This window comes from Megalobrama amblycephala, unplaced genomic scaffold (genome assembly GCF_018812025.1).
Source record: "Megalobrama amblycephala isolate DHTTF-2021 unplaced genomic scaffold, ASM1881202v1 scaffold399, whole genome shotgun sequence".
NCBI lineage: Eukaryota > Metazoa > Chordata > Actinopteri > Cypriniformes > Xenocyprididae > Megalobrama > Megalobrama amblycephala.
The window spans coordinates 227,328-244,917 of NW_025953357.1; the positions used below are offsets into that span (position 1 = coordinate 227,328).

Genomic DNA, 17,590 nt, shown 5'->3' on the forward strand with positions numbered 1-17,590 from the left:
ACACACCCACAAAGAATAACTAAACATTGCCTGCATGGGCAAATATTGTGTGGCATGAAGCGTATAGGGTCTCACCACTGTCATTATAGTAAATGCCTACATCTTATGGAAAGCTGTTTTAACATTTAATCCTTAAAGGGGTTGTTCATTATTTCACTTTTTTAACTTTAGTTAGCAGTTCCTAAATCACCATCAGGACTTCAAATATGGCATCAAAGTTCAAAAATCATCCATCATCCATTTGTTCCATCTGCAAATGACCCACAGGTCAATACCATAGATATATTTCAAAATGCAGAGAATCAATGGACATATTCATAACCCATGTCAAAGGTCAATCACCATTTCATTTCCATAACCATTCCATATTGTAATAAATCAAAACTTTATTTTAGCTTCTTTAAGGTAGGCAGTGGTTACATAAATTTGCAGAACTGTACAATTAGCATTTCCTCAAAAAGACTCAATAAGAATACCACACGGGATTCTTTTACAAAGCATCGTGGGTTTTGTGCTTTTCCATCCATGTACAAATAATACAAAAATAGTTTTATAAAGAAAAACAGAAACACATAAACATATGTTTATCTACAAAATTAATTTCAAGCATAAGCCCTCAGATCAAAAGGTTTAAGCATTTTTGAATGGCTTGTATGTATATAAAAACGTATGATATGTACTGTACATATATGGGATGAACCATCAATGAAATCATTGCAGTCTTAGTCAAGCAGACTCTCTTTTCATTTACACACGTTCAGAAGGTCAAACACAACTCATAATGCCATCGTTTACTGTACACGTGTCAGATATAGGCAACCAAGTCCCAGACAGAGCTGTGAATCTAGATTCAATTCACGATTCATAGGTTTTCAAGAATTATTTTTTTGCAAGTTCAGAACAATTTGATTTAAGACAATTCACAATTAAATTAGATGAGATTTGATTAATGATTTGATTCTGAATTCTTTAAGTGCATTCACAGGATTATTTAAAGGGATTGTTAATAGTTTGACCGAGAGAAAAATAAAACTACTTTAGCAGTAGTGGCCACGAGTAGCCTGAGGAGAGATCACACATTGGCTGCTCAGTCAGTGAGAGCTATATGAACGGAGCGCAATCCTGTGACAGCATGCATTGCGGCATAAATAAAATAATATGCTACTGAATTGTCTTATTTTCTTTTTTTCTTGTTTTTATTTTGCTTTTTTTTTTTTTTTTTCTTGTTTTGTGATATTCAGAGTTGATCTTTTTATCTAAATCTGTTGATTGTCACCATTGTTGAGATTCATGATGTCTAAAGTTGTATAAACATTTTTGTTCAAATTAATTTTAACACTGTTATCTCTTAACCTGCATCATGGACAATAACCTAAAACTAACTGTGGTGGTGTGGCCAAGAACAAACTGGACAGGTATTGGGCAAAAATGAGCAGGGTTTATTTGTTCCAACAAAAAGAATAAACTTAACAGGGAAGTTGAAAATCATTTCCAAAATAAACAAAGCAAAGTAAAGTAACTCTCCCCTGTAAACAAAATAACAAAAACTACTGAGATCAACTGGCCATGATGTTACTGTGGCTAGACAACCCTGACTAACTTCTGCTCATCTGGTCATTGCTATAAATACCCCTTTAGCACATACCAACCCAAGTAAAGGTACATATCAAATAATAACTTTACCAAATAAACTCAAACAAAATAACAAAAATCACAGAATATATGCCATCATACAATCATTTACCTAAAATACTCAACCCAACAAACAGATTGAATGACATAACAAAATAACATAACACCAAAGATCCCCTCTAACCCAAAACATTATGGTACAGTCCAACTTCCTCTGGCACAGCACAAATTAGGAGATTGAAGCACCACCTCTCCCTTTGTCTGCTTCCACATGGAATGAGGCCATCACTGCTCGAGCAATCTTGGACTGCTGTTAACTTGTAAAGAGGGGATTCAAATAAAAGTAGCAAACCATATTAAATTAAACATTAATTCAAACACAATGGTAAGGCTAATCACGTGAGGTGGGATATGCACCCATCACACTAACAATTCCTATAAATGGAGATTAAACTCTGAGTAAGATCAGGGGGGTATTTCAGAAAGCAAGGTTAACTTACTATCACATATAGGCTACCCTGAACTCTCAGTTGATTAACCCAAAGATTTTTTTTTTATTTTTTTTTTATTTAATAAGTAATATTTATTCACTGAGAATAATAATTATTTAATACGATACATGTGTTATTATAGAAATGATAGCAGAGAAAATGTCTTGGTATCCATGGGTTTCATGTGACGTCACTGTATTCTATCGCCGCCATATTTGTGTCCGGTCACAGCTGCGCGCTCTGTTTAAGTCTATGGTGACAGCAGCTACAACTAGCAGAGGAAGGCCAACGAAACACTCTCAGAAGGTCCACAACAAATTTACAATATGTCTGGGATATGTGGTGCTGTTAGCCGTTTCAACAGTCGTCAGAACTGCAAATTTATTTGATCCCAAAGGAGTTAGATCGGCAGAATTATTGGCTTCATTCAGAAAGGACCATACCACTGGCAGCCAAACAGCAATGCACAACATTAATAACTGCTGGGACTGTCATTTACATAAGATTATAATTGTATACAATATTGTATTAAAATATTGTGAATTCTAGTTGCTGTGTTTCGGCGTGTTATTACAGGATGAACAAATTCACGACACGAGCTGACTACATTACTTAGTTCAAGTACATGTGTGCGTGATTTTGTGCAAATATAAGTTGTAATTTTATGTCTATCTTGTATAAATATATATGAATTGCCCTATATAGGATGCGTTCCTTTGAGTTAATTAACTTAAAGCGCTTCATTTTACGGATGTTCATTCAGCGCGCGCAGCTCAAATAATACTATCAAAATGAGATGACTTGAGAAAAAAATCTGTTATTGTTCGTGATCCTTATTAATCAAACCATGTGTTGCTGAATATAATACAAGAACAATATAAGAGCTAGTTATTAAAAATAACGTATCATTTTTTTTTTTTAAAATATGAAAATTTTAATATTACTGTAAACATTTTAATGACATAATCATTGCTGTTTGAGCTGCGCACGCTGAAGCTGAAGAGAATAAAAGCCAGGGTTGCCAACTTTGGGACTTTGGCTGGAGTGAGACTTTGTAAAAAATTCAGTTTGCGCGTGTGCGCGGAGAAAATGTTTGGTAACCCTAATTTTAAAAATCAATGTCAGTCCATGTTTACTTAGTATCACTGGGGTGAAATAATTTATTTTATTTTTCGTCAGTTTTGTTACCTGACAGGGGCGGAGCCAGACATTGTAAACATTAGGGGCTTAGCCCAAATCTATATTTGTCCAAAGACATTTCAATTTTCTATTAATAGCTTTAATGACATGAAAGGAGCTTTTGTTGTCGTATGAAAATGTACATTATTTGACACTGTAATTTGTAAAACTTTGTTGGATGTACCTCCGCTAGGGGGGTCCGGGGGCATGCCCCCCCGGAAGAAAATTTTGTACATTTTAAGGTTAAATGCATCAGTCTGGTGCACTCTGGAAACTCAAAATTAAGAGCTTCAACCCATGTACAGTGTGCAAATTGAAGAAAGAAACAGCATTGACTTGTACCTGGACATTAAAAAGGGTTCAAACATTTTTTTTACAATACTTTTGTACTCATTTCTTTTTAAAAGATATCCTTGAGCTTTTATTTTGATCACCAGCTGATCGCGTGCGCAAATGCGCTCACTTCTCTTTAAAACACGCAGCACAGACAGACTGTATATATACTTAATCACTGTCTTTTGCTGTTTTATAAAGGCACAAAGCCATATCACAGTTTCGATTTTAGTTCGTTGGCAAACGTAGTATGTTTTAAATTTTCAGTTCATTATGAAACGGTGGCGGCAGCAGAGGGTCATTAATGGAAAACACTGAATGAATGTATAGCTGATAAATGTGCTAAAATTGTCATATCGGTTGTTATATAACAAAACGTAAATAACTTACTCGGTTACTTACGTAACCTCGGTTCCCTGAGAGATAAGGGAACGAGTATTGCGTTGCAAACGCTATGAGAAAACTCCTTTTCTCGAGAAAATAACGGCCATGGTGTGTAAAGCAGAAGCAGCCTGGCTAGCATCGGAGTGTGCACGATCCGGGAGTGCTGAAGATGTTCTGTGCTTGACGCTTTGGCCGCTCTGTATATTGAGTGCGCGCGCGCGGCAGGGGCTCTCTCTCACTTCTCACACGCAACTGACGTATCAGGTGCAAGGTTTTCAGCCAATCAACGATCAGAGAATACTGCAGTGAGAACGTTGTAGGGAGATGTAACAGCTGTGGGCCTCCTCTCCTGTCATTAATACGCTGTGGTCTAGGCTACTCATCAACAGAAAGTAACGGATTGAGAGGGGAGAAGAATGGATTTTGGCGTGACATTTCTTGCGTGTGCGTGAGAGCGTGAGATTGATGCTGAAAGCGTGAGTGTCACGCCAGATGCGTGAGAGTTGGCAACCCTGTAAAAACCCGTAAACAAAGTTAATTAACTCAACGGAACAAATCCTATATAAGGTATATATTTATACAAGATAGACATAAAATTACAACTTATATTTGCACAAAATCATGCACGCATGTACTTGAACTAAGTAATGTAGTCAGCTCGTGTCGTGAATTTGTTCATCCTGTAATAACACGCCGAAACACAGCAACTAGAATTCACAATATTTTAATACAATATTGTATACAATTATAATCTTATGTAAATGACAGTCCCAGCAGTTATTAATGTTGTGCATTGCTGTTTGGCTGCCAGTGGTATGGTCCTTTCTGAATGAAACCAATAATTCTGCCGATCTAACTCCTTTGGGATCAAATAAATTTGCAGTTCTGACGACTGTTGAAACGGCTAACAGCACCACATATCCCAGACATATTGTAAATTTGTTGTGAACCTTCTGCGAGTGTTTTGTTGGCCTTCCTCTGGTAGTTGTAGCTGCTGTCACCATAGACTTAAACAGAGCGCGCAGCTCTGACCGGACACAAATATGGCGGCGGGCATAGCGGAAGTGACGTCTTTGAAACCCATGGATAGACCTTATGTAGCCCCGCCCCTTTTTAGCGCTGCGCTCGTTGTCTTTTGACTTCCGGTTTGTATTTCCACTGCGATCTTACATATTTATGAATGAACTGTTCATTTTAAAATCTTCCCGGTCTACATTTGTTAAGACATCTGCTTTAAACGTGTGTATGCAGTCATCCGAAATGCGTTCATGGAGAGCCGCGTCACAGCGCGCAAATTCTCTTTCAAGTCTTGCACCTAAATGGACAAATTCACAAATGCCCATTTTAGCGATTATCCTAACAAACATAGTAGGTTATGTCATAAGAGAAAAATGAGACAGACAACGCATGTGTATCAGTCTCAGTGTACTAGATCTTTGAATTATGTCTTAAAGGGACAGCAGTCTAATATTCCTGATTTGTGTGTGTGATGATAATCAAAAGACGAATAAATCACTCTTGACTGAATAGCTTTTGTAACTTAATGTTTCATCTTTATTTAATTATTCAAATTAGTTCTTATGCAGTTATTTTATAATTGATTACTTTGTTCAATTTCTGTATCTGAAAATCACACTTCAATCTAATATATAGGCAATGATGAAAAAAAAATGGATGTGTTAAACAAGATAAATGGTGTATGCTTAATTTCACGATAAATGCGATTATCATGAATAAAAAAAGAATCTATTGACAGCCCTTGCTGCAAACAAAACTCAATAAATCATCATTATCTAAACCTCTGTTCTATGAAACTTTGTACACGTCTGACAGAAATAAAGTTAATCTGGTTAGTAATGATCCTCTGCTGGGATATTCAGAGATTTATTGTCTTCTCTTTTCTACAACTGATTTCAGGATGTGTGGCTTTTTTAATCAGTTGTGCAAGCATGATTTTGAACCAACGTCACATTGTAACATTGATTCAATGGCATTAAATTTCAACATTTATCAACACTAATTGCAGGTGCAAAAGTGATGTTGATTCAGTGTGGTTAATGGCTTATTGTGATGTCTAGTACAATAGTTGTTTTCCCTTGGTTTCCTGTCCACGTCCCTGTATTTCTACAGTCTGTCAGTTCAGTTTTTTTCCTTTTGTTTCCTGTCCACGTCCCTGTCTTTCTACAGTCTGTCAGTTCAGTTTTTTTTTCAGTAAATCTCAGTCCAGATATTTCCTCAATTACTTGAATGGGCACCTGGTATCCTTTTAATTTCTTTAATTTTTTTGCATATTTGTCCTTTGCGTTAGTTTGTTTTTTGCTGTCTTTTGATTCTTCTTGGTATTCTGATTCATCATTGGGCATCAGATAGCATTCCGGCTCTTCTACTCTCCCTTTTTCATTCTCCACAATTATCACCTTAAAGTAGTGAGTTGGCACTACTTTATCAAATTTCACCTTATATTTTGAACTTTCAGTTAGGAAAAGTGGTCCAGAGTACACATGGACATTCCTGACTGAATCTTTCAGTCTTTTATTTCGACACTCTTTCTCCAGCATTTTCCACAAGCCCTTGTTTAAAATCTTCACCTGTGGCGTCATGTTGCTCAAATAAAAAGTGTCCTTATAGGCTTCTTGACACCACTTGTGATTGGCAGCTGCAGCAAGATGACCTTTTTCACAGTTCATCACAGATGTATTGCTTCTAACTGGATAGTCTGGTTCATCACCCTTAATAAATCCTTGTTTCTTTAAAAAAGGTAAAGTGTGAATGTTCAATATTTCATACACCCATAAAGCATTATTTGTTTTTTTGTCGAATGACATGACATAAGATTTTCTCTTCCTTATGTCTATTTCAGTTCTTTCATCAGTGTCTTTTTTTATCTTTGAAGGTAATCCATCTATTAATTTATAGTTAGAGTCATCATCATCACAAGACATTGAGATTGAATAACTGTCAAACATTTGTGTGAATGGGATAAATATGCAGGTGGTGGATTTATCTTTTTTATCAGTCCCGGACTGGCCTTTGGAATTGGCAAGAGAATTTATTCTCTTCCTCTTTATGTCTGGAGATGGTTTTGCAATCTTCTCGACATCATCTGTCAAACACTTTCTTTTTGAACGCTTATCTCCCTCAGCAGCTTCCCCTGTCTCCAGCACATCATTGCTTCGAAATGATCTGTCTTCTGAGTTTTCTTTCACTCTTGGTGCTTTGCCATGAACTAGATTAATATTTGTTGACCGAAGAACATTTTCACAGCTTACATTCTCTTCATCATGCACATCTATTACACACAACTCAAACTTTTCAAGTAAAGTTTGCTGCTCACAGTTGTTAACTGAATCATCCTCGTTCTCATTCACCGATTCAGAATCACTGGTTTCACTATCGTTTGAATTTACCTCAGGATCTTCGTCTGTGCTAGACGTTATAGACTGATTTTCTGATGCAACACCGGATTCCTCCTGTGCTGCGTTTTGTTTACACTCATCACAAATGAATTGTTTTAACACCTGCAGCAATATCACACAAGCCCAGTGTTTTCTTCTGCTTGATTTCATATCCATTCTTTGTGTTTTTCCCCAAGCTCGTTTGATATCATCAGCTGGCCAGCAATTATGTCCATGCTCATTTTTAACATCGTATTTCTTTTCAATCTTTGTTTTAGTCTCAGGTATTTGCTCAAACTCATTAAAATACAACAACAAATCCTTAGCTACATGATCTAAAGTGACATCAGGTGGGTTTTTACCCCCTTTCTCAAGAGTGGTTTTGCCATTTCCAGATGATTTAAAAGCCCATTGGAAGCAGTTTAAACTCATGATGAAACAGAGCAACTTAGGAACAAAGTTATGGATTAATTCACCCTTCCCTCAATGTGGTATTACTTCTTCAAGGTCTTTATCCACGGATCCTCTCTTCTTCCTGGCTAAAGTAATGTCTACACTTCTGTATTAAAAATAAACCTTTGTGTCAAAATTGTGCATAATTCAGGATTTCAGTTCATTAGAGACAGAAAGATATACTCACATTAACAGGTTGTGATCATCTGCTGCTCTGATTGATGTCAGATCTGTTCAACACTGCACAAAACAAAGCAATTATTTTATGTACTGTTATTTTGTATTAAAACAGAACAATTTAAAAAAATTAAGACCATTGTCTCAGTGAAGGAACAACATTTACTGAGACTTACAATACATCCATCTCTTAAAATCCATTAAAGGGGAACTTATTCTAGAAGATTAAGAAGTTAAAATTTCATAACATCCTGCTGAAATGCCTATGAATGATTTACCAACAGTGTGTAAATGCTCTTTCTCAGTGTACGGTATGTGAAACAAAACATAGTGTGGGTTTTACATCTAGAAATCAGCCTCAAAAAAAGAGGCGATAAAGATAATGGTTCTAAGCACACATATTTTATGTCATAATTTCTAATAAACTGTTGAGACATGAATATTTTTTTTTTTTTTTTTCGAGAATAGAAAAGTTTTGGTAAAATGTTAACATTTTACTTAAAGTCCTTATATATATATATATATATATATATATATATATATATATATATATATATATATATAATGTTAAAATGCATATTATATTTGCAGATTTTGAATTTGGTTATTTGTTGTGTGTGATGGAATTTTTTAATTAATCATAACTAACATTTATTTTTCCTTGCAGGAATAACATATGTTTTTGAAACCTAAATGTACTCAAACTTTGGGCCTAAGTCAGTATGTGTCTGAATCATGTCCAAAAATTAGAAAAGGGGGAATTAAACTTTGGGACAGCTAGACAACCAAATAAAATAGCCCCATGATATTGAGTAACCAACAAACTAATAAACAGATGATTTGGGCAGATCTTGCTTTACCTAGTAACAGAAGGGTTTGACATATGAAGAACCAAACATATTGCAGAATGCTCCTATATAAACTGCTGTATTCTTCTTGCCGGTGGGATTCTCTGTGATTGATTCAAGGTCCTCTGGCCGTGAATAAAGCATATTCTACTTTGGAACTAATTACTTTGGAACTAATTACAAAGATTGAACTATAACCAATCACTGTTTTTAATATTTTTCAGTGTGAAACATACACTTCAAACTTGACTGTACACTACACTTTTTCCACACTACAGTTTTCCAGAATTCTTCCAGAATTCCAGGTTTGTACTTGTATATGTACTTTTTGTAATGACCAAAACATATAGTATATTGCTGTGTGCTGCCAATATTTCAGTGAAACTAAACAAGGTGTTATATATTTATTCATTCATTCATTTACTTGCTTAGGACTGCAATCCTGAAGGAGCTGAGAGAGGAATTTCTGAGACCACTTTTTGTGACTTTTTGAAAACTTTCAAACTTCTGTAACAAATTGAAGACAGTATGATTGATGACACTAATTCAAATCAAGAGACTACACCTAATGCACCTTGGCTTCATTTAACTCTGATATTTTTAAAGGGTTAGTTCACCTAAAAATGAAATTTCTGTCATTAATTACTCACCCTCATGTCGTTACACACACCATTTATCTTCAGAACACAAATTAGGTTATTTTTGATGAAATCCGTGAGCTGTCTGACCTCAGATAGACTACAACACATCTACCGCTTTCAAGGCCCAGAAAGGTTAAAATAGTCAACGTGACTACAGTGGTTCAACCTTAATGAATAATGACTTTATACAAAATTTCTTCCCTTTTATGTCAGTCTCCTACGCAGTTGACGTTGTACACACATAATATCTTAATTTGTGGACTGAAGATTAATGAAGGTCTTAGGGGTTTGGAGCAACATTAGGGTGAGTAATTAATAAAAAAAAAAAAAAAAAATGGGTGAACTAACCCTTTAACAGAGATGTTAGCCCTTGTGCTATTCCTTGTCCAGGTTTGTACATCTGAATGTCAAAATGCTGATATGTGACAGACAACAGAAAACCTGTTATATGTAAGGTAAAATATAATCCTTCAGATTGCTTTTCTTTTTTCCCTAAGTGTCCTGATTGGTTATTTGTTTGAACACATGTTTACAAGGAATGTAACCATTTACAGTTGTGTGTCAAGTTTCAGACAAGCAAAAGCACAAACTACCATACTATGCTAAGAGATCCCAATGTTACTTTGAATATGTGAAAATAATGCTTGATGTTGAAATTTGGTTCCTTGTTGATCTATGAACTTGTTGGCACACAGACTTAAAACTAAAAAGTCAAACAAGGAGCCATAACCATTGCGTTAGTATGGGAGAAGGCACAAACTGCTGAAAACAGCCTTAACTTGTCAAATACTACATTATGTTCTATTTATTGTCAGATTGGATGTTTCTTATTATTCCTGCAGCAATTGAGACAATAAATGTTTATGAATGTAACATGTTTTGACCATTTATTTAATATAAATAATGAAATGTAAGGTAGTTATATAAAGCAAGTAAGAATAAGTTATATTAAAGGTACAATCTGTAATATTTTTTTCCGCTAGAGGTCGCTAGAAGCCTATTCAAAACAAAGGCGTAGTTTGATGACGCCAAGTTTTAGAGCGGAAACTTGGGACATGTGGCCTCCATCTCAACGGACGGTGCAAAAGAATAGGGATTGGAGTCGGGAAGAACTCATGTTCATGGATGCGATTATTAACGTTACTGTAGTATGAAGCAGAGCAGGACCGAGTGTTGCGGGAGCTGAACGAGGAGCTGGAGCGATTGCGCAACACACGCCTCACGAGCAGCGGGACTTTTATTATGTCACAGTCGCCGGCGCCGCTTCCGCTTTTCCGGTCATGAGTATGAGGTTTACGGGAGCTGTCCTTGTTGACAGAACCAGCGGCAGATGGTAAACAGTAATTATGTTCCTTAAATAAGTAACACAATCCACCATAAAATGTGCAAGAAGTAAATAAGGAACAGCTTGAAGCAAGCTAGTGGTTTGCTTGACGCTAGACACTACTTCCGCATTTGTCCACGACACTGTTGTCATGTGGTTTCTACGTCAGTAAAGGCGGTAACAAAGGGTAACTGACGTCATTGACAGGCGACTGCACTGCCCCGTGTCACTGTTTAGAATGGGAATTTTCTCATGATTTACAAGTAGTTGAAAACATTAGAGATATTGTTAGTCATCAGCTGGACAAAATATATAACACTAGCCTAGTGTTTTTTGGATATTTTACTGCGGATATTTTACAGATTGTACCTTTAAAAGAGTAAGGTTTATGTATTACACAATCTTAAATTGCAGATTATCAGTTAACATAACCTTTATTTAATTGAATGTCAACTGAACATACTGGGGAAGCTTAAGTAGAAGTTAACATTTTTTTACATTGGATTTATGTGATTAAATTGGATGGAAATTTTATATGCAATTGAATTACAAAATATTAAATAATATCGATTCAACATAAAATGTGGATTAGAGGGAAAAAAGTAGTTTGGTTATATAACAGAAATGAATTAAAGTCCTTACCTTGTCTAGCAGAAATACACAGCAAATCTCGAAAACTTACAGGGTCCAGTAAATTTATATACACTGTCTTAGAGAAATATCAGTAGATTCACCGTCACAGTTCTCCAAAGAGCTTTAGTCATGTCTGTTTTTAAAATGAAGCAATGTGTTAGTCCTTGCCAAATTTTTGCTGAATGAGCCCCTCCCTCCATAGCTGTTTATACTGACCATCTCACTGTTCTGGGAATATGCGTTTTTTTGTTTCACACATTATTACTTTAAAGTGCTCCAATTATGTTTTAATTGTTGCTCATTTGTTTTGGAGGACTCATACTAGGTTTACATGCATCCAAAGTAAAACAAAACAAACAAAAAACACTTTCACTAATTGCATAATCATTGCACAGGACCTCATTTTTCAAAGAGTCTGAAATGATTCGTTTGAAGAGTCTGTCTGGATCTCTGCTCTGATTGTCTGTAGTGATTGGTCTACCCCTTACAGTATGCGTCGAAAACAAAATGCCCATTCATTGTGAAGGGAAAAAAAAGTGCTGTCAAAACAGTAATGATGGCAATATACATTTTGAGTCTGATGATGAAACATTGGAAATTTAACCAGAATCTCCATCGCAAGGGCGACTTTAGCAGAACATTTATCAGTGCAAGTTTTTACTCATGTATGTATTTTGAACACTTAGCAGTGTTGGGGAAAGTTACTTTTAAAAGTAATGCATTACAATATTGCGTTACTCCCTAAAAAAGTAACTAATTGCGTTACTTCGTTACTTTTTATGAAAAGTAATGCGTTACTTTACTTTTGCGTTACTTTTTCTCACCGGGGCTGGGCTTGCTTGTTTGTTTGTTTTTTTAATAACAACAAAAAAGTTCTATTTTTGGCAAAAAAGGCCCTTTCACACCAAAAGTGAAATCAATAAGCCTCAGGCTGAAGGAAAAGCATATTTACATCTGTACAGTAGAGGGCGCAGCTCAAACAAACCTTTCAGATGTGCTGCCGTTCTGGATTTAAGAAGAATAGGATACAGGAGAAGGAAGTTCTAGTTCTTATTTCTAAATCTTATCTAAAGTATTTCTGCTTATTAGTATGGTTGAATTAGATATATTGAAGGTCAGCAGCAAAGACATTGGTTAATAATTGAGATTAAATACATAAAGTATATTTGTGTAATTTAATATAGTGAATTATTACAGGTTTGCAAAAATTCTGAGATTGCATTTCACTGTTTTTATTCATTTTGAGGAATACTGAATAATTTCGTGCAAGTGAGATGAGTAACTGCATGTTCACATTCACATAGAACTACAATAACCATCATACTTACACAGCGCACACAATATCTCTGCACTTTATTTCTCTCAACATGGGGACAACATGTCAGTCAATAAATGTGAAAAAGTAACTTGCGTTACTTATTTGAAAAAGTAACTTAGATATTTTGTTGTAAATTGAAAAAGTAATGCGTTACTTTACTAGTTACTTGAAAAAGTAATCTGATTACGTAACTTAAGTTACTTGTAATGCGTTACCCCCAACACTGACACTTAGTAGACAATAAATTCATCAGTAATTAATCACTTAGTTGTGAGTGGAGCCAGTTGGTTCAAATAAAGCGGGTACTGTCCCATCTTTAAAGGAGAAGTGTTTTGCAAATCTGATTGATTTCAGAAGCGGTCGTCTGTAAAATGACAAGAACACAACTAAAGGTTATTCTGCTGTGGTGTCACATGGGATTTAGGATAGAAAGAGAATTTTTCTCAATGCAGAAAACAGTGTCTTCTTGACTTGATGTCGACAACACAAAACAACAGTGTTTGAGGGTTAAACATTGTTCACTAGCGCTTAATAAATTTGTGGTAACACTTTAGAATACTGATCCTTCGTTAATGAATAACTACACAGGAACAACTGAGTAACACACTATTAACACTCTAGTAACTACTATTAACTAATAATAAACTCTGATTGAATTGATTGATTGAATCAATTGAATTCATTCTGATTGAATGAATTAATAAGTAATAGTGTCAGTTGAAGGTGGTAGTTCACTGTTAACTAATCAGTAACTACTGTTTTTTCATACCTCCCATATATATATATACAGGTTCATAATTGACATGAATAATGCATAATGTATAATTCATTCTAAAGTAAAGGTCTTGGTAACACACTAGTAATGACCAAATCCTTCAGAAGGAATTACTAATTATTTGTATTAGTATTCTAAAGTGAAAAACATGATAACTCTCTAGTAACTACTGAAGTCTTTGTAAACTTTAGATGTTTTTGTACAGTAATTCCTTATGATATTTGGTAACACTTAAGTAATAACTTGAGGGTTGATCTTCACTTTAGAAAATTGATCCAAATAAGAAGTAGTTATTTAGAGTTATATACACTCTAAAAAATGCTGGGTTAAAAACAACCCAAGTTGGGTTGAAAATGGACAAACCCAGCGATTGGGTTAAATGTTTGCCCAACCTGCTGGGTAGTTTTATTTAACCCAAAAATTGTTTAAAAATTACTGTATTTCTTGCTTAAAATGAACCCATAATATGTTGGAAATTAATATTTATTAATATGTTTAATAAACAAACATTTGAATAATACTTAAACAATAAACATTTATTAAATTGCTTATTAATAAATGCTCATCTTTTGATTATTATTGTTGCCTCTAGTAATTATGTGTCTGATTTTTAATTTCCAACCTATTTTGGGTTCATTTTAAGCCAGCCGTACAGTAATTTTTTAAAAAAAAATTTGGGTTAAATAAAACAACCCAGCAGGTTGGGCAAACATTTAACCCAACCGCTGGGTTTGTCCATTTTCAACCCAACTTGGGTTGTTTTTAACCCAGCCTTTTTTAGAGTGTAGTAACTCTTGAGTTATTACTATCGAATACTTTACAAAAACATCTAAAGTTTACAAAGACTTCAGTAGTTACTAGAGAGTTATCATGTTTTTCACTTTAGAATAATAATTAGTAATTCCTTCTTAAGTATTTGGTAATACTCAGTCATTACTACAATGCGTTCCAAATTATTATGCAAGTGACAGAATTTAGTTTTTCTAAGAAAATGTTTGTTTGTTTATTTATCCATGTCTTTTTAGATAAGGGGTATCAATCTCAGACAAAATAATTTGCCAGGTCTATGGAAACCCTACTTAAGCCGTGCACACACTTAACGATTGTAAGGCCGATTATGAATGTAAATTGATATGACTGATCGCGCTCAAACGCGTCCAGTCGCGTTCAGTCTGCGATTACAGTCGGTGTTCAAATTCCATGTGTAAGTATTTAAATCTGCTTCAGTAGCAGGAAACAATCACTGTATGTGTTTTCAGTTCAGTCTTAGAATGTTTCAGCTAATCGTTAGGTGTGTCCCCGGCTTTAGAGGTTGTTCCGCATTATTAAGCAAGTCACAGTTCTCATGCAATATGGGGAGGAAGAAAGATCTTTCTGAAGATGAAAAGCATGAAATGGTGCAATGTTGAACTCCACATATCTTGCAAAAGATATGTTAATACCCTAAGAAACTCTAAAGTGACCTTCCATCTCACTTCCCAACATTCCAGCCCAAATCATCATCCGCCAGCTCCTTGCTGACGTCGCAGTCTTGTTGGAACGGGGTGGCCATTCACCAACCATCCAGAAATCCATCCATTTAGACCATCCACTGTAGTACGGCATTAGTCAGTGAATAAAATTATTTAAAAATTAGTCTTCATGTATTTCTAAACCCACTGTAAACATTTGTCTTTGTGAGCTTTGGTTTGGAGTGGCTGAAATGCATCTTTACGCACAACTGCCAGCCTCCATGGAGAGCTTCTTGAGACTCTTGAGACTCCAGAGACACCAGCAGCTTCAAATACCTGTTTGCTGCTCAACACTGGCTTTTTTTATAGCTACCCTTTTAATACAATTAATTTTTTTGACAGGAACTTTAATTAATAAGAGTTCTGCTGTGCTCTAAATCACTCAAAAATCTTATGATAATTTGATAATTTCCATTCAGTTTCACACAATATTAGTTGTTTTCATGCCTTTTGCACAACATTGCACCATTTCATGCTTTTCATCTTCAGAAAGATCTTTCTTCCTCCCCATATTGCATGAGAACTGTGACTTGCTTAATAATGTGGAACAAACTCTAAGTAGGGTTTCCATAGATCTGGCAAATTATTTTGTCTGAGATTGATACCAGTTATCTAAAAAGACATGGATAAATAAACAAACAAACATTTTCTTAGAAAAACTAAAATCTGAAGGTTTATTGTACTGAAATCTTACTGATATGTCACTTGCATAATAATTTGGAATGCAGTGTAGTGGGTTACCATGACCTTTAATTTAGAATTAATTATACATTATGCAATATTCACATTAATTAAGAACATGTATTTAGTTCTTAGTAGCTCTCTGGGAGGAATGAAAAACTGTAGTTACTGATTAGTTAATAGTGAACTACCTCCTTCAAATGAGCACTATTACTTACTAATTCATTAATCACACTTTATTGTTAGCTAATAGTAGTTTCTAGAGTGTTAACAGTGTGTTACTCAATTGTTCCTGTGTTATTCATTAATGAAGGATCAGTAATATAAAGTGTTACCGTTTTATTCCACATCATATTGCATTTTATTAATTTATTTATTTATTGTTATGTATTATTAAATCTGATTTTGGAAACCAAAACAATTTAAAAAGCATGAAATTATCAAATTAATTAAATTTCAACTATGTGTTTGTGTAGCATAGCATGCAAAATCTTAAACAATATTCCATGTGTCTCCTACTGTACATTTTTTTGTGCATCCATGGTCAAAAACACCTTCATTTTCACATAATATACATTGCACATCACCACAAGTCTAAAATGATTAATTTGAAGAATCTGTCTTGATCTCTGCTCTGATTGGTCAGACGCCTGCACAGAATGTATTATTAATAATGTGTGCCCTCCAATATTTCTGTCTTGATGCATGAAACCATATTAAGCATTTTGACGTTGAGCATTTTAGAACTTCCCTAATTTGCTTTTAACCTGTATGAGACATAACAAAGACTCAAGATCTGTTTCAGGAATGTTCCAATAAAAAATAACATTCCCAGAATATCCCATGAATTAGACATTAATTTTACAAAAAAAAAAAAAAACAAAAAAAAACACTTTTTTTACTACTTTTTAATAAAAGTGAAATAACAAATAAATGTAAATGCAAAAAAGTCAAAACCTGAGGAAATCTGTGTTCCAAACCGCAAACTGACGTTTTCTGCTTTTCTGCTGGATAGCCTTATTATATAAGATGTATATCTTGTGTTCTTGAATTATTTTGCTCTAGTCTTTTGCCACTACTTTGTGGGCTTAATTAAGTGAACTTGTCAACCAATCAGAAAATGTGTTTGTAACATCGATGTCAGATCAGATGTCTGCTCACTTTTTCCAGCAAACCACATGACTTTCATGAGGAGGGGGAGGGGGGGACTTCCTTTTTTTGTGTGTTCTTCAACTTGAGCAAGAGGAAGATTTGAAAAAAGATTGCAGAAAGAGAGATGAGACACAAAACAAAAGAGAAAAGCTTTCCAGCGCTGGAGAGAGCTAAGAGGGAAGGCCTGAAATCAGACGTGGTGGTTGCTCTTGATTTCACTCCATGGGCCCTATCATACACCCAGTGCAATGCGGCGCCAGGCACGACACAAGTATTTTTTGCTAGTTTCAGCCTGACGCATTTATAATTTTCACTTCCTGTGCCACATTGTTTAAATAGCAAATGGATTTGCACCCAGCTGTTCAACCATGGGCGTGCTGGTCTGAAAACGAGGTGTGTTCAGGTGCAAACCAAACGTAGTAGTCTAAACACCATACTAAAAGTACAGAAAAGCACATGAGCCCAGAATATGAACATGACACGTTTAATTACAGGTTAAACATTTTCCTCCCATAAAGAAAATGCTTATGGCTTAATGTACTAAGACAGTGACATTAAAAGACCAAACTTAGTCAATACTAATAGATAAATTAGTGTGTGCAGAATTTGATCTTTTAATATCACTTAGTAGACTACATTAAGCGACATTAAGCATTTTCTTTA

General features: G+C 35.0%; 1 protein-coding gene across 1 annotated transcript; it reads right to left on the reverse strand.

The window, feature by feature from the left end:
* Window positions 1-5,157: 5,157 nt before the first annotated feature.
* LOC125261344 lies at window positions 5,158-16,866 on the reverse strand. Its single transcript, XM_048179922.1, has 4 exons — window positions 16,733-16,866; window positions 11,500-11,623; window positions 8,055-8,107; window positions 5,158-7,973 (listed from the first exon to the last, which is right to left on the reverse strand). Exon 4 carries the CDS (start codon window positions 7,844-7,846, stop codon window positions 6,074-6,076), a length of 1,773 nt encoding a protein of 590 aa, XP_048035879.1. The 5' UTR covers window positions 7,847-7,973; window positions 8,055-8,107; window positions 11,500-11,623; window positions 16,733-16,866; the 3' UTR covers window positions 5,158-6,073.
* Window positions 16,867-17,590: the final 724 nt, after the last annotated feature.